This window comes from Gadus chalcogrammus, chromosome 16 (assembly GCF_026213295.1).
Source record: "Gadus chalcogrammus isolate NIFS_2021 chromosome 16, NIFS_Gcha_1.0, whole genome shotgun sequence".
In the NCBI taxonomy this organism is placed as follows: domain Eukaryota; kingdom Metazoa; phylum Chordata; class Actinopteri; order Gadiformes; family Gadidae; genus Gadus; species Gadus chalcogrammus.
Window position 1 is genome coordinate 2,959,362 of NC_079427.1, and position 26,261 is coordinate 2,985,622.

Here is a 26,261-nt window from a genome sequence, read left to right on the forward strand (position 1 = left end):
ATTATAGTCAAATGTGTAAAATGCTGTTTAGAGTCCAACGATTTACTATTATTCAACTCTTATTCCCGCTCGCTCCCCTTGCTTGAGCACGATCTGGCATCTAGGATCGATTGCTCTTCCTTGGGTCCCTGGATGTTAACGCTGAATTTCATGCATTGAATTTTGCATATCTAATTTTTTTAACGTTAAATAATAGTAGGAAGTCGGATTCAGGGAGACATACCTATTCAATGTTTTACCTTTGGACAAAAGTAATAGGCCTGCCATACGAAATAGTGTTATTTTATACTACTCGCGTTGTCAAAATATTTACCAGGAAGGAGATTTGATCTGTAATTGCGATATAGTTTTATCTGGAGACGCTTATTTGGGTGGCTACAGTGTGACAACAATTAGGCAAGGCAAGGCAACTTTATTTATATAGCACTTTTCATACACAAGGCAGACTCAAAGTGCTTCACATATAAACATTGTCATACAATAAAATAAAATAATAGGTAAGTAAAAGAAAAACATCCGCAAAAAAAAAATAGAAGTTAAAATAAAGGCAAAGTTAAAAAAGCTTTTTTAGAAAGTGCAATGTCTTTAAGATTTAGCAGAAAGCTATAGCAAACATAAAAGTCTTCAGTCTTGTTTTAAAGGTGCTCAGAGTTGGGGCAAGTCTTAAATCCTCTGGGAGTTTATTCCAGCTATTTGTTGCGTAGTAACTAAATCGTGCTTTCCCATGTTTTGTGTTTACTCTGGGGATAATTAACAGATTGGTCTCAGAGCTTCTTAGTGGTCTAAAAGGCTGATGTAGTGGAAGCATATCAGTTAAATATTTTGGGCCTAAACCATGTAGGGATTTATAGGTAAGCAACATGATTTTAAAATCAATTCTCTGACCTACAGGAAGCCAATGTAACGATTTCAGAATTGGTGTAATATGATCAAATTTTTTGGACTTTGTTAGAACTCTAGCAGCAGCATTCTGAACAAGCTGAAGCTTCCTCAGAGTTTGTTTTGGGAGACCTGTAAGGAGACCATTGCAGTAATCAAGCTTACTAGTGATAAAGGCATGTACAAGTTTTTGTAAGTCTTCGGTGGACATGAGCCCTCTAAGTCTTGCTACATTTTTAAGGTGATAATATGCCGATTTTGTAACTGATTTGATGTGACTGTCAAAATGTAAATCTGAATCCATGATAACCCCTAGATTTCTGGCTTTGATTGAGGTTTTCAGGGACAGAGAGTGAAGGTGTTGGGTTACTTTAAGCCTTTCCGTTTTAGAACCAAATACAATTATCTCTGTTTTGTCCTCATTGAGATTGAAATTTCGGCACATCCATTCCTTCACTTGCTCAATGCACTGGCACAGCAGATCTATGGGCCGATAGTCATTTGGTGATAGCGATACATAGATTTGCGTGTCATCAGCATAGCAATGATGGTCAATATTGTTATTTTGCATGATTTGCCCTAGTGGGAGCATGTAGATGTTGAATAAAGAGGGTCCTAAGATCGAACCTTGTGGGACTCCACATGTCACGTTGGTTGATTCTGATACAAAGTCGCCAATGGAAACAAAGTAGTTCCTATTTTGTAGGTAGGACCTGAACCAATTTAAGACAGTGCCTGAAAGCCCCACCCAGTTTTCTAACCTTTCCAGAAGTAATGTATGGTCTACAGTGTTGAATGCAGCACTGAGGTGGAGTAGATAAAACCTGTTGGTCTGCATGCATGAAAAACGTCATGAAAGAGAATATTCTAACCAATGAAAAACAACGCAAGATAAAGGAAGTTGGTGAGGTCAAAACAAAGCAGATTCAAATTGGTTTATAATGCATCTGAACAAATGTACATAGCCCAAGCTGACCCAGAACTATGGCAGGTAAGCCGTGTTTGTCATAAAACTATCTTGGGATTTTGCAACATTTTGGTGCACCCTATTACACTACTGTAGCCTATGATATTATATGCACATTGGTTTCATAATAATGGAGAATGATCAGTGTCAGAGTTTTTTTGTAGAGTAAATTGGTCGGGCTATACTATGCTATTGTAATGGAAAACTACAAACTGTGTAAAGTTCAGATCCACTTGTGTTCTGTAGATTCCTGATATCTTCAGGGTCTGTGTATGTCCACAACAAACACTTTAACGACCAGTCCGTGTCGACACGACGTCGGCATCGACCATTAAAGCAAATCAACTCTTAGACATGTTGCTTTAACAAGACCAAACTCGTGTTAACACGTAATATTTAGATTTAGATTAGACACGATAATGTCGGGTAGATAATCACACATCAAACTTCTAATTTTGGCGGTTTAAAGGTCCCATGGCATGCGACTTTGTGAATGCTTTAACCCATTTAAGCCGGGAAAGCATTGCCGCTGTTCTACCTTTAAAGCCGGGGGCGCTGTTGCGTCATTCTACCTTTAAGGACGGGAAAGCGTTTGCGTCGTTTTTCTGTATTAGGGGGGTTTTTGCCCAAAGTGTCGGCCTCTGGGCCAATGAAATGCATCAAAATAGACACATATAGGTGTCAACTTGTTCCTCGTGAGTTTAGTTCAGAAATTTCTTCAAGCAAGTATGGCGGAATTTGGGACTGAAGACTTTTCTGACGGTAGCGATTTCGAGGAGTTTCACGGCTTCGAAGATGTTGATGAGGCCGAGTACTTTGATGACGAATACGAACCGATTGACCGGGAATTATGGTTAAGGCACATGTTCGTGAATGACGACGAGGAAGAAGAAGTATGGAATGGGGCTATGGGAATGGGGCTGCTTGTGTTGCCGGTGCGAAGAGATTACTGGCGACAGAGTAAGAATCTCTTTCGGACGCAATTCGCCAGAAATATGTCCCGGGACAGATTTGCGTCCAGCTGGAGGCAAGGACAATAGTAATACTTATTGATTGGGATGATGCTGTAATAAGCAATTACTACAGTTTATATGTAAGAGATGTATTACTGTCCCGGAGATGCGTAAAGCACCCGGGTGCGTAAAACCAGATAAGCTTCTCTGGAATGTCACTTATACTTATCAATAGTAGGCCTAATACTTATTGATTGTGATGATGCTGTAATAAGAAATTACGACAGTTTATATGTAAGAGATGTATTACTGTCCCGGAGATGCGTAAAGCACCCGTAAAACCAGATAAGCTTCTCTGGAATGTCACCAGTGGCGTAACAAGGCAACGACGGGCCCGTATGCAGGATGTTCAAGGCTCTTCCAAAGAATAGAGCTTCTTTGGAATTTCACACCTAACTGCGATCTCCAGAACAATAAAGCCTAGGCTACTATACATTCCCAAATTATAGCCTGTATCTTTTAATTACGCTACTTCTTAGGATGGAATGCAATTGTATTTGTATTATGCATAATACTTTTATTCAGTAGTCATCACATACAAGTGCATGTAATTTAAAACGCAGACTGTTTACAGTTTTAGTCCCAGTCTGTTCCCCTTCCCATGTTTGTTATTATATACTTTATTACTTTCTTATATACTTATTTCACTTTATTATACTTTATTTTTTTTACTGTTTTGTGCTGTTCCTGCACTGTTACATATTTTTTTACTTTTTTATTTACTTTTCTACCTGTATGTAAATATTGTAAATATTTGTAAATAAAAACTCCAATTTCCCATGAAAGCCACAGGTGTCAGCTCTCAAATACTTTTTGAATTGTGTTCCTATCTGTTACAGGGGCTGAGAAATCAGTAATTTAGTAGGCGTTGACACAATTGCTGAATTTCTAGAAAAACTTCAGGTTTTGGGGGCTTTTCTGAAATCGCCTATAGGTTTTACAGGCATTTTTTCCAGGCGCTTTAGGCCTAAATGGGTTAATATAGATATTAGTGGTCCCCAAACACAGTATTTGAAGACGTTCCCGAAATTCAGCCGTGGTGCAGAATTACAGCCACTACGAGTGGCTGTAAAAGCTCAATGTGCCAGTCGCACATTGAGCTTTCCCCAAACGCGCCGTTTGGGTGTCTGTAGCTTTAATGCAAATGAGGAGGAGAGAGGAGGGTCAAGGAGGAGGGTTGGGGTGTGGCCCTGAGCAGCTTGCAGCCACGGTACCATGCGCTCTGTTTACAGTGGATGTATCGCAATGGCGTGGCGCAAACAGCCTTTAGCCATGTTCTGTAAATATTCTAGAACACACGGGAGTCCTGGAGCACTATATCTAAATAATATCATATTATACATAGATATCTATATCATATAATATATATTATCACGGCCAAAAGCTGTGTTAGTCTCCAGACGATATTATGAATCTCAAACGAATGTGTCGGGTTCTCCGATGTCTCTGGTTCTTCCACGTCCACATCAATCTGAAGTAGACTGAACCACGACATGGAGGAGAAAGGGATTGTTGCCTGCAGTTGTCTCCCGCCGGAGCCTCGCTGCCGAGGGACCACGGACCGCCTCGGCAGCGGTCAGCGCTTAGGCACCACCGCCTCCTGCAGCGCCGAGGCGGTGGTCCCTCGGCAGCGGGAAGCGGGAAGCGGGGCTCAAGCGGAAGACATTCGTGGGCAACAATCCCTTTCTCCTCCATGTCGGGGTTCATGTACTTCAGGGAGTCAAAGCCAAAGTCCCTTTCCCCCAATTCCTTCTCAACCATGGCTGAGATAACCCCCACTACGAGTCTCGTTGTGGAAATACCAGAGTCCGACGTGTTATGCGCCATAACACCAACAGCAGAACGGTTATCCAAATAACTAGGAAGTGTACAACACTTGCGTTACAGTCCTGGAGCTCTATATCTAAATAATATCATATAATACCTAGATATCTATATCCTATAATACATATTATCAGAAGCTGTGTGCGCCTCCAGACGATATTTGAATAACAAACGACTGCATCGGGTTCTCCGACGTCTCCAGTTCTTCCACTTTCACATCAACCTGAAGTAGACTGAACCTCACACTTCCCGCTGCCCGCTGCCGGGCGGTGGTGCCTCGCGGCAACCGGCAGCATTCAGCATGTCGCAGTTCATGTACTTCAGGGAGTCAAGGCCAAAGTTCCTTTCCCCCAATTCCTTCTCAACCATGGCTGAGGTAACCCAAACTACATTCTCCTTGTTGAAATACAAGAGACGTCAAAGAACCAATGTGTTATGCGCCATAATACCAACAGCAAACACTTGCGTTACACTGTGTGTAATCACACACACACCATGTGGCGCTCGCACGGTCGTAGCTCATTGTCTTATTGGCGGGCCAAATTCTCTGGGCGGGCAAGGCAGAGAGGGGAGGTAGCTTGTTCCCTTATGACAACATATGGGACCACATTACAAATCAGCGCGCCTAAGCTTCCATTTTTTCAAAGGCGAGCAGGATACCTCGTGCTTGTTTTACACCGATAGCAAGTTTTAGAAAACCTCATAAAGTGAGATTTTCATGCCATGGGACCTTAACGTGTTAATAGGCGACACAGCCAACTAGTTGTTCCATTCTTATTTAATATGGTTTTTTAGAAACATTACAGCATAAAGCCAACAATTTATCTCTACTTGTCAAAGCTGGTTGGATTGTTTCCGCATGGTCCGATGTTGCTAGTCTCATACATTCTCTAAATGGGTGGCTTCATAAGATATTACGGGAACTTTTTTAAACTTCACCATCCCCCGCTGTACATTTAAATTGGCTTCTTCTAAACCCGAGGCTGTTGTTTAATCGTTTCCTCTACGGTCAGTGTTGCCAGATTGAGCGGGTACATACAATTATTATATTAAAATAATTATTTTTTACAAAAATCAATCAATACCAATAGACGTGAGGTTGAGTTGACTTTTCGATTCTACCCATAGAGTTCATAGAGTTAGTATTAGGGGTGGGTGATGGGCATCTGTCCAATAGTAATTAGGGGCGAGGGAGGGCCATCAGACCTGTCACTCAAACCTCTGCACCAGTCTTAAGGAGATTTGATTCATGATGTATTAGTGGAGCTGACGTGGACTGAACATAGTCTGGTTGATGTTCTTTAAGTTCAAATGATTTCAAGTTGAATTTCTACTTAAATAAAGATAATTAGGTTTGTAGCCTCACCTTAACCCCTCACACCCATTTCTAAAGAGGTAATATCTACATTTTGGTTGACTTGTACATCATCTCGAGAGGCTATGAAGCCAGCTCCCCAGGGCCGGATCTGTCTGATGAGCAGCTCCAGGATGTTGCAAAAACTCTGCGACAGAAGTGGGAGCAGGTGGCCCTCCACCTGGGGCTGAAGAAGGAAGATCTGGACGAGATCAAGAAGGAAAAGAAAGATGAGTACATGCAGAGACGGAACATGTTGCGGCTGTGGAAGGACCGAAGACCAGGAAAGGCCACAGCTCAGGACCTGCTGAGAGGTCTGGAAGACATGAAGGACCTATCTGTCGAGACTTGTCTGTTATTGGAAGGTAACGTACTTCACCCCCACACACACAGGGGTGGGGCGGGGGGTATTTTAGATGTGGTTCCGTAGTGTATATGGCTTTATTTAGTGGGAGTCTTTGTAATATATGTTTATAGTTTAGCCTAACCCAGCCACTTCAGGGGGCATGCCAGCTCAACTAGGTGTCGGTCCCAAGCCTGGATTAAAGGGGAGGGTTGGCATCAGGGTTTGTGTGTGTGTGTGTGTGTGTGTGTGTGTGTGTGTGTGTGTGTGTGTGTGTGTGTGTGTGTGTGTGTGTGTGTGTGTGTGTGTGTGTGTGTGTGTGTGTGTGTGTGTGTCAGTTTGGGGGTGGCTTGACCCATTTCTTCCCCAGGGCCCTTCGTTGAGTTGTTCCGTTTCGTAAAGGTACACTTTTTGGAAGTATTTAATGTGTCCGCTCTCACTGATTCCCGTTAACTCATTGCATGGCTTAAGGTACGTGGTTTTAAAGAGTTGCACAGTTGGTATACACATTCAAGAAACCGAAAAGACTAGGGCTGTAACGATACGCGTATCGAAACCGAAATCGCGACACTCAAAGCCACGAACCTGTCTCGCGGTGTGAGAAGGCAGAAGCGCGATATGCCCTTTCTAACTCTCCTGTCAAATTGTCAGATTGAAATTTGCTAATAATTTGTCTAAACAATAGTCTGCTGACACCGCCCGCTCTCATCGATGCCGTAAGTATGCGACGAGATGCCCTCTCTGTGATGACAGCTCTCTGTGGCTACGGAGGATTGCATTTCTCCACAGCCGTCGAAGTCCTCATATGCGATATGAACGGCATTTATCCAGAGTGGGCCAAGCGCGAAAAAAATTGCCTGTGTGATCCTGTCTCTATTGTTTTGTGTGATTTGACTGGCAGCTTGTCTGCTTATAGGTCGGAATGAAGCGGCCACCGATTATTGACAGGATGGGTACTTTATTCTACCGGACTCGTTCGCTTCTTCACTAGACACGCGCTACCGCTCGCTCTCCTCGCTCGTCCACTCACTCACTGACGTCACTCACACACGCATACGCACACTGCCATTCTCGCGCACACACATATGCTACTCGTAACACTATGCCTCGTCTTTTGCGACGTTCATGTTAGACGTTCATGTTTTTCCCCATCTAATGAAAGTTAGGCTATTAAACATGTTGCATTCTATGCGGCCTGATTATGTCATTATTTAAGCTACGTAGTCTAATAAGAAGCGTTAATAAGGATATTTGACTAAACCAACCAAACAGTTGAGGGTTTTTGCCTACCAGCAAAAAGCATCCTCCAACTGCAATCTTTGGTTATTTCTTTATTAATTTAGCTATACTTTAATAGTATTCTTTCGTGGTTCAAAAATCGTGATAGAAACCGAATCGTGAGTTTGTGTATCGTTACAGCCCTAGAAAAGACTGAATAGGTGTGCGTTATTGAATGTGTTGGGCCGGTCTGGTCCAAAATGCCCGGGCCGATTCTTTTTGTCCCAGTCCGCCTCTGCTGTCATTACCTATAGTGACGCCTCTGGCTGTCACTATTATGCTCACTATTGAGTTTTTTGCCAATCCCGCACTTGTAATCAATTATTGTAAAGTTTTTGATTGTAAATGCATTTGGCCTTCTGCATTCTTGTCTGTACTCGTGTTCTTGGGTCTTTGTGATACGTTATCTTTTGCGGACCAAGTACCGTCCCATTACACAAGTTAGCATTTTACAATGAACGGTCAAAAGTTATCTTGACACGCCCATTTTATCCAGGGTGCACCAGTTGGTATCTTGTAGGAACTTGGCAGCACAGATTTAATTTTGGCATTCCAGCGAGGAGCGGCAAAGAACAGAGCAGACCATGAGCGCAAGGTTTTTTACAATTATCGTATGCATTCCAATTGATTTTGGCATGCCTGACATGTCATGACATTCAGAACATGTCAGGAATCAATCTGCTGGTCTCATGACGTCAGGCAGTAAGGAACAGAGGAGTTTGTCCATGTCACAGCAGCCTCAGTTCGAACTGTGGGAAAGAGAGCACAGGTTACAGAGCACACAACAGCATTTGTATTTTGCTATTCACAGCATGTGACAAATACCAGAGCTAGTACGTAAATATAAGAATATGTATACATCCCACAGAATTCCACAGTCTCCTTTAACAGATCCTCTCAATGGCTCAACAAGGAGCTCCATTCATTTAAAGTGGAGGCTGCCGTCTGGAGCGTCAAAGTAAGAGAAGTGTTCTGACGGTACATACAGATGTTTCAGCAGCACCAACAGGACATTAAAAATGCACACAACTGCCACTATTCCAACAGTATCAATAACGGAAGGGGAATGACAAGAGTACTGTTCTCTACAGAAAACAGGCTCTTCTGACCTAACTCAGGGGCCATCTCCTCTCCCGTTATGTGTAATAAATACATCATTTTTTCTCCGAAACATACTTGACAGAACCAACGTCAATATAGTTTCCTCCCCCCCGGTACACCTAGGGGTCAGCCTCTCTTCCACCATAGATAAAGCTTATGTGTCAAAGCTAGTTAGCCAGATGAGGCTCACTAACACATGCTCTCTTGACCCACTCCTAACGCACAAGAGTCCGCAACATGGGAGTGATACTGGTCAGAAAACTGTCCCTCGAGGCACACATCAAGAACATTACCAGAGTTAACTTCTTCAACCTCAGGAACAAAACCAATCACCTGTTGAGCCGACCTGCCAGCGTCTCATCAATGCCTTCATCCCGTCTGGAACACTGCAATGCCCTCCTTGTGGGGAATCTGCTGCAAGAAAAAAGACATTGTGTGGCAGTGTTGTGGTGTTTTCTGGTTGTGGAACACACTTCCTCAGAGAGGTGGACCCAGTGCTGAAGGAAGCCCCGCCCCTATCGGAGGCATAGTTGCGTCTAGGATCATGACGTGAATCCCTTGATAAGGCGGTCGCTGGGGTCGGCGGTGGGCGGGCTGTGAATACCTCGGGGGCTGCTTGCAGTCCTAGTTGTTGTTGTTATTATTATTATTATTATTATTATTGTTATGACTATAAACGCAGGGAGCGAGGGAGCAAAGAGGGAGAGGGCGGTTCTTAGTTGTTTAGTTTCATAACCTTGCTCTCTTCTGGTCTTTCTACTCTCTCTTTAGAACTGTCAAATCTAATAACAGCTGGTATTAAGATAAATCTACACTAACAATACATTCTGATTCCTCGTCTTACAAAAGAACATCAAATATTACGATAACTGCACCAGACAGCCAATTGTATAATGTCACCCAAAATCTTAAATATTGTCCACTATATGCACTTCATGTAGGCTGTGAATTAAGATGAACACACAGAAGTTTAGGTGATGCTGAGAAATCAGTTTGGTTTTTGTGGCATCTTGAACCAACACTACCACTAGTGGTAATCTGAGAATAGTTGTAACGTTTTATTTTAATATTATTTTCCATTTCTCTTGATTTGTCTTTCAGAACTTAGAAGGATTCGCTCTGAATTAATCAACAGGTTGTCGGACGACGATGTCATCGGTCTCCTGCATTACCTTAGAAAGAAGAATGTGTTGAATGGCCAGGAGGAGAAGACTGTAGAGGGCCAGATGACCAGTGAAGACAGAGCACGTTGTCTCATTGACACGGTGATGAGGAAAGGGGAGAGAGAAAGTCGCCTGATGGTTGATTATCTGACGGAGAGGCACCCTGACCTATGCTGGACCCTGGGTCTGACCCCAACTTCTGCCTGGATCAGTGAGTTTAACATGTTAATGAAGTTTCCTCATTATGTGTGTAAAGTTCTTTCAGCAACTACTTTGCTGAAGTTTCGGTGTCAATCAAAGTAATTGCTATTAAGAATAATGCACCTCTTCACCTGTAGGGGCCAGAATCACACATAAACAGCATCTTCTTTTAAGTGTGTGTGTGTGTGTGTGTGTGTGTGTGTGTGTGTGTGTGTGTGTGTGTGTGTGTGTGTGTGTGTGTGTGTGTGTGTGTGTGTGTGTGTGTGTGTGTGTGTGTGTGTGTGTGTGTGTGACGTTTGATTTGGGGACTAAAATAAGAGCCAGTGCTGAAGAAAGCCCCGCCCCTATCGGAGGCATAGTTGCGTCTAGGATCATGACGTGAATCCCTTGATAAGGCGGTCGCTGGGGTTGGCGGTGGGCGGGCTGTGAATACCTCGGGGGCTGCTTGCAGTCCTAGTTGTTGTTGTTGTTATTATTATTATTATTATTATTATTATTATCATTATAAACGCAGGGAGCGAGGGAGCAAAGAGGGAGAGGGCGGTTCTTAGTTGTTTAGTTTCATAACCTTGCTCTCTTCTGCTCTTTCTACTCTCTCTTTAGAACTGTTCAATCTAAGAACAGCTGGTATTAAGATAAATCTACACTAACAATACATTCTGATTCCTTGTCTTACAAAAGAACATCAAATATTACGATAACTGCACCAGACAGCCAATTGTATAATGTCACCCAAAATCTTAGATGTTGTCCGCTATATATACTTCATTTTCAGTATTTCTTGAGTGAAAAGAAAATGAATTAATTTCATCTGCAAATTCTCTTATTTGTTTTTCAGGGTTTCGTAGGAGTCAGAAGTCATTCAGTAGAAAGGAGGGTCCTGGTCTGATGTCCCCGTCTCGGCCCCTCAAAATGCATGAAGGCGACAGCGAGCTGGGTAAGTTTAAGTCTCCTAGGTTTAGGAGTAATAAGTAACATAACCCTCTATATCATAGTTCTTTCCTGTCAAAATACATTTTATACACACCAGATAAATAATTTATCATATAATAACATAAGACCTAATTTAATCAATACATACTTGATTTTAATAAACAAGGCCAAAGGTGTATGGCTTTCTGGAATATCTGTTTGGGATCCTGGGTTATCAATTCTAAACTTATGGCTTGTTTTCAACATAAATAATTTGCCTGACTCACGTTTGTACTTTTTCAACATTTTCCGGAGTCCATACATTCCATTTCTATAGCATTAAAATTAAGAAGACTGGTCAGACATAGTTCTTGGCTGTAAATTGTGTGTGTGTGTGTGTGTGTGTGTGTGTGTGTGTGTGTGTGTGTGTGTGTGTGTGTGTGTGTGTGTGTGTGTGTGTGTGTGTGTGTGTGTGTGTGTGTGTGGTTCTAGAGGACAAAAGAAACAAAGGGTACATAATTTCATATTATAATACAGAAGACTGATGTCAAAGCAGCACAATGAAGCAATCTTAACTGTCTGTTCAACTAAAAACCCTCCTGGTCTCTGATGCAATCCAACAAAAGGAAACATAAGCACGTCTATAATAAAATTCCTCATATATCAAGGCCTTATATGTAACATTTACGCATTAAATATACCTAATATATTCTGTTGAGTTGTGTTCTTTCATAATCCAAAATGTTTCCAACAATGTTCAAACCCAGAGATATTCAGAGTTTATTTTACACTAATGGTCCGTTGCGTTGGTCACATGTCAATAGCGTCATATGGCCTTACCCCCTAACTTCAGGGAAACTCATGAAAATACCGTAGAGGCCTAATGTGTTGATATGATAGGTCAATTAATCTAGATCACTACGATGTGCTACTTGGACAAGTGGCTCAGCCAGACACCAAGCTCATGCAGTGTTTAGTACATAGACTTTACTACCTTCCAGAGATCAGCTGGTAGTAGCAGACTTCAGGCAGGACTGGATGGAACAGCCATCCTTCTCTCTTTCATCGAGCAGAGAAGCAGAGACACATTCCGCCCGTCAACCCCCGTAGCGGGCGCTACATCGCCGCGGTGCGCTGCTAGTGAAATACGCAGGCGGTCCGCACACGGCCACGGGATTTATAAACGTAAATAGATTTAGATAAAGTTTGGCCACTTGGTGTCCACTAGTCGTCATCCAAATACTTGAACATAAAATCCACAATAACTCCGCTGGTAATCTCCTATGAAGGAAACACAGATTAAACCATTATATGAGGACTCAAACAATATTACAGCGTCTTACTTTGAAGACTTGGTGGTTGCTCATTCTGGAGGAAGCTTTTGCGATTGGACTGAATATGTTAGTTCAATAGCAATTGCAAGAACCATAACAATATTCTGCTTTCATGGCATGTGATGAGACAAGGAATATGTAATCTCTATCTATATTTTATAATACGTGAGCACTATATTGATGACATTTATATCAGTTCCATCACAAATGAGCAACCTCCCCGAACGATTCTTCAATGCAGAAATCAGATTTAATCTGCGTTGCATATTAGATTGAATATTGGAGTGGATTTGGATTTTCTAGTTCAAGTATTTGGATCCATAGCCTAGCAGACTAGAACGCATGCATAATCACTATCGGGAAACAGACACACTGAACATCTAGATTTTTTTCTAGGCTTTTTAGCACAACTTTTCTTCAAGATTCTACAAGAAAAGATGTGTTAAAAAGCCGTCGAAAGGTTTGTCATTGTAGGGTTGTGAAAAAGCGGAGTAATAAAGTAAGTTATAAAATGCAACGGCGCAAAAATGAGGCATTATGGAATCAAAAACACTTAATTTTACGTCTATTTAAGTCAATGAGGCTTAGTTGGGACCCCTTTGGCCTCCCATTTGACTCCCTAGGTTTGGCTCCCCAGCACACGCTCATTCTCACATGGGAAGTCGAGAGGCAATGACACATCCCACCACCATATAGGCAGTGGTGTAGTCTACATGATACGCAGGTATACGCCGTATACCCACTAGGAACACTCCAGGATTTCCGTATACCCACTGAAAAAATGTGCACGGTAGACCCCTGCGTTAGTGAGTGTGGTGCGATACCCCATAAGCGCCACACACATACATGTACCGGCGGGACAGGTGTGTACGAGGCTGGGAGGGAATCATCACAGTATACCCACTATACAATAAAATAGACCTCACCACTGCATGTAGGCGATCACTACCAACCGGTCGGCCATTTCCCCACAAAAGAGAAACAGAGCAGCAATCGTACACCCGACACACTAAGCTGGCAGATCTGACGTGCACCCAAATCAGAGACCCTTGTGAAAAAACTGAGCAAATGCTTTAATTTGTGTTAGGTAATAAAATTCATGTTTCAAAATTAATCGCAAGCATTAACACATTATCTTGACAGCCCTAACCTTCTCTATCTGTTGTTTCTATAATGTAGCACTGAAAGTTTTCTTATTTGATTAATTGTATTCACTCCAGGGATGGAAATGTACACATTTACTATGGGTCGATTTGTATGCTGGCGGGTAAATTGTGTCACTATGCCCACCACTGTGGTGGGCATAGGTCAGATCGAATTTGCATATCTAATACATTTGTCGTACGCATGCCAATGCGCCTCCACAGTTCCAAAACCATACAGTTAGATCAGTTTTCGCCGAACGCCCCCCTTCTTCGCCTTTCTTATTGATTTCTTATTGATATTTACTCGTTTGGTAAGACGTTGTAAGATTTCTAAGACGTTTTTACACTGCCAAATATGCCCGTCTTATGCACGCCTTTTCCCCGGCATGGTCCGTGTGTTTACACTGCCCTAGGTAAATTGCCTGTTAGAGCTAGCAACCCAATTTACCCAATTTACCCTCTATGAAACCACACATTGGTCATTTAATTTTGATGTAAAACGGATTAGACGATTTTTAAATCCACCTGCCACAGTGGCCGGCGGGCAAAAAAGTTCTCTGATTCACTCCTATGATTCTTCCACTTTTTGGGTTGTATCTTCAAGGTTAATCGTAACCTAACCCGTACTTACTGTTAGTTGAATTTGGACAGAAGCATCTGCAAAATAAATGCTACGTAATGTAAAAAAGTGTTTGTTTTTGTAATAGGTGCGGTGCCACAGCCATAGAGTTGTAGGTGACATCGTTGTAATGAATTGTTTGCTTGTCGATGCAGATTTGCGTGTTGTTGCAGATATATTGTCACAATTTAAGCCATAAATTGAGCTTTCAACTAAACACCCTAAGATTGAAATGTCTTAAAGCACTCAACCCGAGCTTGAGCACCTTTTCATAGGGACGAGTCTCGAAGACACAGCAAGCATGCCCCAGGTGGACAGGTACGAAGAGGAGGATGGTTCTGATTCTGGTAAGAGTAGTGGTTCTTCTGGTTTTCTGATATTGATGAAGAGGATGAAGGGGAGCAGTGTCACTTCTCCATTGAGCTTTGAGTCTCAATGAATGGTAGGCCTTTCACACATGAACTCCGGATGAAATCTGGAGAATAAGGTTGTGAGTTGATCTGGAGTTCCCTTTCACACTTGCAATACACAACAGAAGATAAGCTGCATTAGTCGTGTTCCCACATCCTGGAGATACTCTGGATACTTAAGGCGAGGGGTGGAGCCTGTGGGGAGTGTGTAGGAGCTAGGACGTGATGCATAAAACATGCAGTGGAAGTCGCAGAGGTTTGTTTACAACACATCGCAGATCGCGGATGAAGTTTCAGACTCCGTAATGTTTTTGAGCAGATATCAATACACCATTTATTAAGACTTATACGTAATATCAATAGAAGATTCAAATGCAGAAAGAAGCTGGAACGTAGAATACAGGCGAGAAGAAAATCATACGAAGCAGGAACACTCTGTCCTTCTGGTTTGGCGCCAGTCGCATAATAGAAACACCATCAACACGTCAGCAACACGCCCACTCGCTCTTTGTGAACTCTTCAGCTCTCTGATTCTCCAGACTTTACACTAGGGGCCTGGATGGATAAACTCCTGGTAAACTCTGGAGGGTCGGATTCAGGATTTGTGTTCACACATACAGCCCCTCTGGGTATTATCCAGAGAGTGCCCGGCATACAGTGCATGTGTGAAAGACTTATCGGAGATCTGATGAGAGGAGTATTTCAATGTTAAAGAAATGTCCTGGTTCACACCCTGAACCAGGAATGCTGCCTGCCAGTGAATCATGAGGGCCACTGTTATTGGATGGATTTCACACGCATGCACGCACACACGCACGCGCACACACACACACACACACACACACACACACAAATTAAATGTGCATGTGCCAAGTAATTCGATCTTAGGACCCTCTTTATTCAACATCTACATGCTCCCACTAGGGCAAATCATGCATAATAACAATATTGACCATCATTGCTATGCTGATGACACGCAAATCTATGTATCGCTATCACCAAATGACTATCGGCCCATAGATCTGCTGTGCCAGTGCATTGAGCAAGTGAAATACTGGATGTGCCGAAATTTCCTTCAGCTAAATGAGGATAAAACAGAGATAATTGTATTTGGTGCTAAAACGGAAAGGCTTAAAGTAACCCAACACCTTCACTCTCTGTCCCTGAAAACCTCAATCAAAGCCAGAAATCTAGGGGTTATCATGGATTCTGATTTGCATTTCGAAAGTCACATCAAATCAGTTACAAAATCTGCATATTATCACCTTAAAAATGTAGCAAGACTTAGAGGGCTCATGTCCACCGAAGACTTACAAAAACTTGTACATGCCTTTATCACTAGTAAGCTTGATTACTGCAATGGTCTCCTTACAGGTCTCCCAAAACAAACTCTAAGGAAGCTTCAGCTTGTTCAGAATGCTGCTGCTAGAGTTTTAACAAAGACCAAAAAATTTGAACATATTACACCAATTCTTAAATCGTTACATTGGCTTCCTGTAGGTCAGAGAATTGATTTTAAAATCATGTTGCTAACCTATAAATCCCTACATGGTTTAGGCCCAAACTATTTAACTGATATGCTTCCACTACATAAGCCTTCTAGAACACTAAGATCTTCTGAGACCAATCTGTTAATTATCCCCAGAGTAAACACGAAACATGGGAAAGCAGGATTTAGTTACTATGCAACAAATAGCTGGAATAAACTATTTTGACAGATTTAAGACTTGCCCCAACTCTGAGCACCTTCAAAACAAGATTGAAGACTTTTATGCTTGCTTTAGCTTTCTGCTAAATCTTAAATACTTTACCTTTATTTTACTAAAATGCCTTTTTAACTTTCAATTTAATTTTCTCACTTTCTTAAATACATTGGACTTTCAATTTTACTTACTAAAAAGCCTTTTTAACTTTCAATTAAATTTTCTATTTTTACCAGAAAGATACATGATCTGATACCAGAGAGAAAGGATAAGGGTTACTAGAATCCGGGTTGGAGTCCCAGAGAAAGTACCAAGTTCCTTTTAGGTCGGGTTGGAGTCCCGACGCGGATACCAGAGAGACTGTTGATCTGATCTTAAACACATTGCACTTTCTATTTTACTCATTTCTTTGCATATGTTTTCTTTTACTTATCTATTATTTTATTTTATTGTATAACAATGTTTATATGTGAAGCACTTTGAGTCTGCCTTGTGTATGAAAAGTGCTATATAAATAAAGTTGCCTTGCCTTGCCTTGCCTTGCCTAATGTATTGGCAGTGTTTTGTGTAATAGCGCTGCCACCAATCATAGAGTGTTAGATTCCATCAATGTAATGAATGGTTTTCTGGCTTGATGCTGCATCAAATACATTTCTATTTTGACGCATCTCATTCATGCGTCAAATGCGTATTTCACTGGTTGTTAAAAAAATATGTCCAGGTTCACTGAACCAGGAATGCTGCCTGCCAGTGTATCATGAGGCCAACTGTTATTGGAGGGCTTAATGTACACATTACTCTCACACTGGACATGCTGTCAGTTTTGTTACTGACAATAATTATTTATCCTGACAGAGGAGATGCACTTCAAGTCACATTGTGAAAAATGTAAAGCAGCTCAGCAGGTGAATTTTGCCAAAATATATACTTTTACATTAAATTTACATTGCATAAATTCAGTATTGCTCTTTAATGTTGTTTGCTTCTGCTTTTACAGAGTCCTGAGTATAAGAAGGTTACCCCAACAAAGATTACTAAGTGGAGCTTCGAGTGAGTGTCATTCGATCCTGAAATCAGTCCCATTGGGTTACCAGAATAATATGTTCACAACAACAAACTGTGTGTGTGTGTGTGTGTGTGTGTGTGTGTGTGTGTGTGTGTGTGTGTCTGTGTGTGTCTGTGTGTGTCTGTGTGTGTGTGTGTGTGTGTGTGTGTGTGTGTGTGTGTGTGTGTTAGGCTACAGCTGGAAGGCGAGGGGACCTATGAGTGTTCGGCTACAGGTCTGGTGTTTGAAGTGTCGGAGCAGGCTCTGGTCCGCTACTCGGTCCTGTCCTGGTTCCAATTCTCTGATTTCCTCAAAGACTCCTGGAGACCTGCTGGATCGATTTATGACGTGGATGTGGTCAACAAGGATCCATCTGTGCTCAAGTTTATCCATTTCCCACACTCTCTGTGCCTTGCTGGTAAGAACACACTCTGACTGTGAAGAGGGGGGGATTCATAGGCCGAATCCTCTAAGAATCTCTGAGTGCATGGCAGCTTTGGCAGTGTTTTGTTGACCAACCATTTTGGTTATTTCTTGGTTTGGGCTGACTCACTCTGCCCATAATGACTTTTGAAACTCAATATAATATATACGTATCTATTATTTCAGTATTCGTTATTTTCCTAAAATGTTCTGGACTTTATAATTTTAAAGATACCAAATAGGCAACGGAATACCTTTTTTCATAATATTTGATTGATTGACATGGAACTTGCCATGGCTCCCAGTTTAGTATTCCTCTTGTTCACATTTTACAATAGCCCTGCTTATTTTTCAAATACAATCTCAATTAGAAAATCATCGCTGGAACCACTTACTGGCTATTATCATTTCCCAAAGGGCTTGAATAAAGGATTGTTCATGTTTCAACAGAACCTTTGCGTGATCTGAGCTTCAGTGTTCTGCACGTAAAGGATCGCCATGCAGACATTGAGTCGACGGTGGGCTTCACGGCCAGCCATGTTGAATGGCGCGTGTCCTCGCTTTCTCTCCTGGGTGTCATTCGGAGTTGCTTTCTGTGCAATCGGAATTGGAAGCACCATGGGTTGGTGCTGATTTACAAGGAGCTGAACAAAAAAGACTTCATCCTCCGAGTGTATTTGGGCTCGAACAGCAGTTCTGAGATCAAGGTGACGTAGAACAATGGTTAACGATTAACTAATAGAACGAGAGTCCCTGTGTGTTGGTAAACAGATTAATGGATAAATGGACAGACTACAGTAAACTGGGCTAGGCTAAGATGAGCTAAGACTTAGCTGCTAAGTTGTGCTAGACCAAGCTGGGATAAATTTAGCTGGACTGGACGAGGCTATGCTGAACTGGGATAGACTTAAATAGGTTGGCTGGGCTAGCCTGTAACAGGCTAGACTGCACTTAGGCTAGGATACAGGATACATCACTCGGTTGAAGATCCTCTCTTGAGCCTCCATCTGTCTGTTTCTGTGATCTGCTATCTTGAAAGTCATCGCACATATTAATACCTCCCTCTTACTGTCCCTCCCTCTCTCCATCTCTGACCATTTGTTAATCCTGTTGCTGTGTGTGCAGGCTATTGAAGAACAGGTGCTCAAGGCCAGGAAGAATGGCATCAAGATTACAGAAACATACAAACATCTCACCTGTAGGCTGGAAGAGAAGTTCTACTGCCTCGCAAGTGAGCCAGAAGGACAAATTGAACCCACGGTATTATTGTGCCCCCATTAAGCTTATATTTATTTTGATTCTCGTTTGCATATAATTAATCCTGCAATGCAAATGAAAATTAATGTGTGTGTGTTCACAGGATCTTGAATTCACCACTGCAGTGTTGGGACTGAAGGGCTTTTTTAGAGTACGCTTCAGGAAGCTTCCTCCTTTCAGATTGTTTCTCAAGGACTCCTTGATAAACGAACCTTTACCCTTTTTGATTTTTACAATCGAAGAAGGTAACCAATGGACACATTTAGAATTGTTTTGTGCTTGAATTTTAAGGCTCTGATGATCCTTTATATGGCAAATTTTAGAGGATTGGCACAGTGAGGAGAAACCAGAAGTGACATCTGATCTCCCATCTTCACCTCGCCTCTCTCTGGAGCATGTACGGTCAGCCAACTATTTGGGGTCTCTGTTTATTCCCAATTCTACTCCTCCTAAATTATTTGGGCTGGAGACTCCATTCCAATTGTAAAATGTTCTCATTTGCTTGGAATCATGAGTGACTAGTTTTATAACTATAGTTTTTTAAATATCCAACTTTTAAAACCTTAAATACCTTAAGTAAACAACTTTTCTAACCATTTCAGAAGTTGCGGAGCCAAATGTCAATATTTAACCTAGAAAAACAATGTAGAGCTTAAACAGTTACGGTATTTCTTGTTATATTGGCGCTAAAATAATGAATCAATTGGAAATATGATTTTCACGTAACGGGCGATTGTGTGAAGACCCCCGTTTATATGGCTAGAGGCTAGGCTCTTTATCTGGTGTACTTTCGGCAGAAGCTTAATGCTAACAACAATTTCAAAAATGTCTATCGACAAAAACAATATATATAATATGAAAGCTGAGACTCCACAGAGTCCAACGGTACAATCCTCATCATTCTGTGAGCTTATCTCGATTAACTGGTTGTGAAGGGATAAGGTCAATAGCATACTTTTCCAAGTTCCTACCACACTCACTTACTCACTGTGTTAATTAAAAGATATTTAAACCTCACTTTGCACTAACCGCATTTCCTGACGGAAATCCATTTTCTAGTTATTAATGTTGAACATTAGTTACACCTTGTTACTAATTAAATGTAATTCTAAGTCAAATTATATGGAGTTTATTTGTAAAGTGCTACCTTATATGCAGTAGAATGTCTTAAAACAGTATGGATGAACTGTATGTTTCAAAACAGCCTGCAGGACATCCAACATCCAGCACCACATCCAGCCCTCCAGCCACCTCCAGGGCAACACAGGCTGCAGGACATCCAACATCCAGCACCACATCCAGCCCTCCAGCTCCCTCCAGGGCAACACAGGCTGCAGGACATCCAACATCCAGCACCACATCCAGCCCTCCAGCTCCCTCCAGGGCAACACAGGCTGCAGGACATCCAACATCCAGCACCACATCCAGCCCTCCAGCCACCTCCAGGGCAACACAGGCAGAAGGTGAGTTGAGTTAATGCATGTTACAGCTGCAGTTATGTAACGGATCAATATGGTCAATATGAACTAATCCAGACCCATTTTTTCTGTAATTCTATCAAATATTCACAATCAGTCAAGAACATATGTCTTGTACATTGTCTTGTCCATTTTGCCACAAATTGATGCTAGGGAATCTATTCAACTGTATGTTAGACCGCAACCATCTATATTTATAAAAGTTGTCTACAGTACCCATACAAGATTCCTGACCTTATTTTACTGATGTAATTCAGTGGTTCCCAAACTCACGTCACGTATCATCAAGTCATAGTTTTTTGTTTGTAATTCTGCTAATTAAAAAAACGACTGCATAGAAATCACTGGCTTGTATGTGAAATAGTATATTTTCTCCAAACGTCTGAGGTTTGCCTGATGTAGCCACTCTATCACTGACCATGTAAGACGCTGGCCCTGCCCTCCTAATAGTATCTGTGGCTGTTAGACATTTGTTGGGGTAAGAAAGTTGCCTCAGTTGACGCTCAAAAAACGTTGCTTGAGAGAAGGTTTCAAACAGTTATTAGACAGAACCTGTGCACATATGACACACTGTGGCTGAGGGAAGTCCTCACTCCCAGTGTAAGTGAACCCCATAGTAATATAGTTGTTGTTATAGACCCCAACCTCCCTGTCAATTTGGTGTTTTCCTGGGGCGGGGGTCTGGGGGTCTTGGGCTGCTTCGTCATCACTGTCCATACTGGTGGCAGCACCAGTAGAGCTACAGCAGCATCAGAACTGGTGATCGTACCAGTATGACCTGAGGAGCACCAGTAGAGCTACAGCAGCATCAGAACTGGTGATCATACCAGTATGACCTGAGGAGCACCAGTAGAGCTACAGCAGCATCAGAACTGGTGCTACAGCAGCATCAGAACTGGTGATCGTACCAGTATGACCTGAGGAGCACCAGTAGAGCTACAGCAGCATCAGAACTGGTGATCGTACCAGTATGACCTGAGGAGCACCAGTACAGCTACAGCAGCATCAGAACTGGTGATCCCCCCAGTATGACCTGAGGAGCACCAGTACAGCTAAAGCAGCATCAGAACTGGTGATCGTACCAGTATGACCTGAGGAGCTGCTCCCACAGCCCGGGCTTCATGTGTAGTACCAGTGCAGTTTTATTTTGCCTCTCTGGGTGTGGGATTAACTTCTTTAAAGGGGACCTATTATGCTTTTCGACTTTTAGGAACTATAAACGTTGTTATAATGATTGATAGTCATGTTTAACCATACACAAAAAACGATGTAGATTTTCGGGAAACTCTTCCTCTCATCTGGGCGCTTTCAGCCTTCTCTGTCAACGCTCCGTTTCGTCCTTCTCCGCCCCCTCGCCCCCCTCCTGCCAACCCTACTCCGTTGTGATTGGTTACCTTCCTTGGAGTGCGCGCGCGGGCAGATTTGACCAGGCATATGGGGGCGTGGCAGGAGTACGTCTACGGAGATGTTTCCCGGAAGTGAATCGCAATCGTTGTCCCGAGTGTTTAGCGCTCTGCACAGCCACCCCAGACTGTCAACAGGGAATACGTCGAAATGCATGTACGTCATTATTTGACACTTTAGTATGGTTAAACATGACTATCAATCATTATAACAACGTTTATAAGTTAGAAAAGTCGAAAAAGCATAATAGGTCCCCTTTAAGCCATTTATCCGTTATTATATTTTTTCTCAAATAGGAGAGGTGTAAAACAAGTGTACGTGTCCGTGATGAAGAGCATGTATAACGGAAATTTTGTTTTCCTTCGACATTTGTGCTAATTGCTAATGATCTTTAGAGTGTGTGCGAGCAAGTGAAACGACAATGAGAGCGCGTGAGACAAAGCCAGAGAATACTTCCATCACAATAGGCCTATTTAATCATTATTTAATAACTATATTTTTTTTAATTATTGATCTGAACTGGAAACAAGTTTCAATGAACTATCAAGATCAGGGATGGGCAACTGGCGGCCCACGGGCCGCATGCGGCCCGCATCCTCACTCAGTGCGGCCCGCATCCTCACTCAGTCAGGCCCGCACATAATAAAAAATAAAATAAAAATAATAATAATAATAATTGATCGAGTTACAGAAAACTCGGTCAAGAAAGATGAGAAGAATTCATAGAATTCAAAGGCAAACCCATGCGTCTAGTTTGCTTAGAAGCGATATCAGTCATTAAAGATATCCACTTAAGTCGCCACTACAACTACTACAACTGCTTGTTGGGTTTGAGTTCATTGAGTTGTTGCACTTAATGTTGGGCCACTGTTTTTCAGTTTTTTGACTTCATTGAATGATGATGTATGTGAGCCCTTTGCACTGATAAAAATACTGACCATTCATGTGGCTGTTTGAGCATGGAAAACATGAAATTAATGTATGTTGGTTCAATTAACATACCGTACATAGGTTATGATTCTGGATGATTTTTTAGGTAGTGGCCATCCCCAAAATGCACCAGAATACAGGAAATCATATCTACCAAATTCAAAATTGTGTAGCTTCTCTCAGCTCACGTTTAGTTGAAGTGTGCAGTAGGGATGGGCAAAATGATTCTTTTCCGGGAACTAGTTCTTTCAGTTCAGTTCACTATAACGATTTGTTTATTTGATTCGTTCGTTACGTCAGATTACATCTTAAAAAAAATAAAAAATAAAAAACATTTTTTTATAATTGGTCATGGGTCCAGATAGGACTGTCAAGACCGCAGTCCGCCGTTTGGAGATGCCTGCTCTATAGTAAGTCAAACGTCCCACCAATATTTATATCACTTGCTTACTCTCTATATTTCATTCATGGTTTTACATTTATAATTTTATTTTACTTTACATTTATTTCTTCATTGTTCAGGCATTACAGAACTTGCATGGTCATAAATAAAAAATACGAACTGCAGTTTAATTTCTTTGTTTGTTCTTAAATTGACGTAGAATGGAGCAAAGACTCCTGGGATTGGGAAATGCGTTTATCCAATAAACAGATGGAGGTCAAGTCTATTTTCGAAAAAATGTAGGGGGATATATGAGTCGAATGGTATGACCCAAGATACGTCAGACAGAGAAAGCGCGCATATTCGACGGTACCGCCTTGTCATTGGTTTACCCAGGTGCCATTCCAACACCATTGCTACCTCTCATTGGCTGAATCTTTGAGAAAGTTGTAGACTCAATCAATGGAAGTCGCGGGGAGACGGAGCTCTGTTCGTTTGTATATTTTATTTACGTGACCATATGTTTGGTTTATGTTAAAAAAAAAGAATCAAAGAACCAGTTCTTCTTGTTTTGGGGAACCAGTTCTTGTCGTTCACGTTCGGGATTCGTTCGTTGTAACGAATCAGTCGCGACCGACACATCCCTAGTGTGCAGTCATGTGGCCCTCCGATGGTTATGGTGAAAAATGTGGCCCTCTTTATCATGAAAGTTGCCCATCCCTGATCAAGATTGTTTGTTTAAGGACTTTGTTTATGTTGTGAGTGAACAAGTTGGTGCGACAAACGGTTTTATCTCTACCCCAATAAAGACTAGTTTAATGAATCAACTATCGTGTTTGCACGCGTCATTTGAAATTGCCTTTTGATTTCTCTTCCAGGGGAGCTTCGAGGGATCCGTTCTGAATTCGTGAAGAGAGTTTCAATCTCAGTTATCAGAGGTCTCCTGGATGATCTTTGGCAGCAGAAGGTGTTCAGTACTGAGGACAAGGACTCTGTGATGGAGGAGCAGAGGAGCACAACAGACCGGGCACGTTTTCTGATCGATAAGGTGATGAAGAAAGGGGAGAGAGCAAGTCAGGTGATGATTGATAGTATGAAGGTTAGGGACAATCCCTTATGCATCACCCTGGGTCTGTAGCCTGGCTATTGACAGACCAAGCTCAATCGCACGTTGGCTCTCTTCCCCTACAGATGGTGTGGGTGAGTTGTAACTATGAACGTATTTTTTAAAGAAATTGTCACCACCGACTTTGTTTAGACAGGAGGTAATTGTTGAACACCTGTTAAGAATAGGACCTCCTGCCTGTGCTAATACCTACACAGACAGACAGACAGACAGACAGACAGACATACTAGGTATGAGAAAGAAAATTCCAAACTCGAGTGATCGAATGAATTCCTCAAGGATCAATCAAGTACTCGTTTAATCAAATCTATTTTTAGAATGCAACGCATCTGCAGCAGGAATAGGCCTAATGATGAACGGCAATATTACCAACCAAACAATGCTTATTCTCAATTCTCAGTTATCAGAGTATCCACCATATATTTTTGCAAAAGTTCAAAACACATTTTCCTTACAAAAATAATAAAACGGCAGCAAATGAACTAAAAAAATACTCATTGCCGTGATCTTCTCTCCACGGACGGGATTACAGCAGCGTCTTGCGGCGGTGAAAATAGCTGACACATTTGGTTGCTGCGGGTCTGCTTTCCTGAACTCACCATTGTGTTTCAGGAGTATATGTTGCCACATAGTACTTGCCGCATAGTACTCTGGTAGCTCAATTTCACTTGGCATATTTTACATTTCATCTTATGATCTATTTCTGTAAAATATTTCCATTCTGGGCTGCGCTCTAACCGCCATCTCTTAACTTTTTTAATTCTGGCGTTGTGCACACGGCACGTGCCACAGAGAAATTTGATGCATTTAATTTGCTTTGTGCACACAACACGCGCCAGTGGCACCGCACAGAAAATGTATACATTTGCTTCGGAAACTTTATTAGATTAAACTTCATTTTGTGTGTATATGCAAACTCGAGTTTGCCTGTCCACCAACCGAGTTGTACTCGAGTAATCGATTCCTCACACCCATCCCTAATGCATACATATATAAAGTCTACCAAGCTTTTCCTCTCGGGTAGGCCTACCTACTATATCCAGATATAGGAGGTTGGCAGGTTGGCTTGTAAACAGAAGGTCGCTAGTTCGACACCTAACCCTAACTGCTCCCGATGAGCTGATGGAACATTGCATGGTCAACTCCGCCGTGTGTATGAATGGTTGTGTGTCGCTTTGGATAAAAGCGTCTGCTAAATGCCTTAAATGTAAAATTTGTAAACATATTCAAGTTATTTTTGTATGGTTGTGATCACAGACTTTGTAAAACATGTTGACATTATGCCACAGAAAGATTTTGTCTTTGCTTCGACATTTTTGATAATCCACAATGACTAAAATAAACTTTAATCATTTTCCCCAAGTGGCAGCTAGCATTGGGTCATATAATCTTTTTATGTACGGTATATAAATTATACATGTTAACATGGATATAACCAAACTCCCACTCTCAGGGTTTTGACCGTCACATTATCCTGACCCAGGAAAGTTCAGACATCTGTTTGGGGGAAAATAAAAAAATTAAAATTGTGGAAAAGGCTGCTTTCTTGCATATTTTTAAACCTGTCTTAACAACATAATATCAATCAATACTTTTGATATAGTAAATATTATCACATTAATATATTCAGCAGCATTCTATGAATGATGGAATACATCAGCTATTGGGTGACCATTGACCCTTCAGTGGATTAACGTGTAACGTTATTCATGGTTTCACTCACGGCTCTAAAGATCTGAGTAGAAATGTGAGCTCAGGTGCTTTCAGAGTGAGTGGGGGCAGGTATTCCTTACAGTAAGTAGAGAGACTGAAGGTGAGCCAGACAGTAGCGTGTAAACGTACACCACATACCCACAGCGGGCCCCCCGGTCCACGCCCGCCCCCGGCGCCTCGACCCAGCCGGACCTGCCGTGGCCGAGGCCCAGTTCAGGAGCACGGAGCGCCTGGCCACGTCCGTCGGTCAGACAGCC

At 42.0% G+C, this 26,261-nt stretch overlaps 1 protein-coding gene across 3 annotated transcripts; it reads left to right on the top strand.

Annotated features, from left to right (window-relative positions):
• The first annotated feature begins 12 nt into the window (after window positions 1-12).
• On the top strand, window positions 13-25,826 carry LOC130406242 (uncharacterized). 3 transcript variants are annotated; one of them, XM_056611712.1, is made up of 14 exons: window positions 13-1,870; window positions 6,121-6,402; window positions 9,861-10,133; window positions 10,962-11,060; window positions 14,409-14,480; window positions 17,102-17,151; window positions 17,244-17,296; window positions 17,483-17,709; window positions 18,165-18,421; window positions 18,840-18,974; window positions 19,075-19,216; window positions 19,295-19,368; window positions 20,176-20,434; window positions 24,044-25,826. In XM_056611712.1, exons 1-14 carry the CDS (start codon window positions 1,864-1,866, stop codon window positions 24,301-24,303), a joined length of 2,190 nt encoding a protein of 729 aa, XP_056467687.1. In that variant the 5' UTR covers window positions 13-1,863; the 3' UTR covers window positions 24,304-25,826. The 3 variants fall into 3 exon arrangements, with proteins under 3 accessions (XP_056467687.1, XP_056467689.1, XP_056467688.1); XM_056611714.1 differs by having other exon boundaries at window positions 19,295-19,373; window positions 24,044-24,159; XM_056611713.1 differs by lacking the exon at window positions 14,409-14,480.
• Window positions 25,827-26,261: the final 435 nt, after the last annotated feature.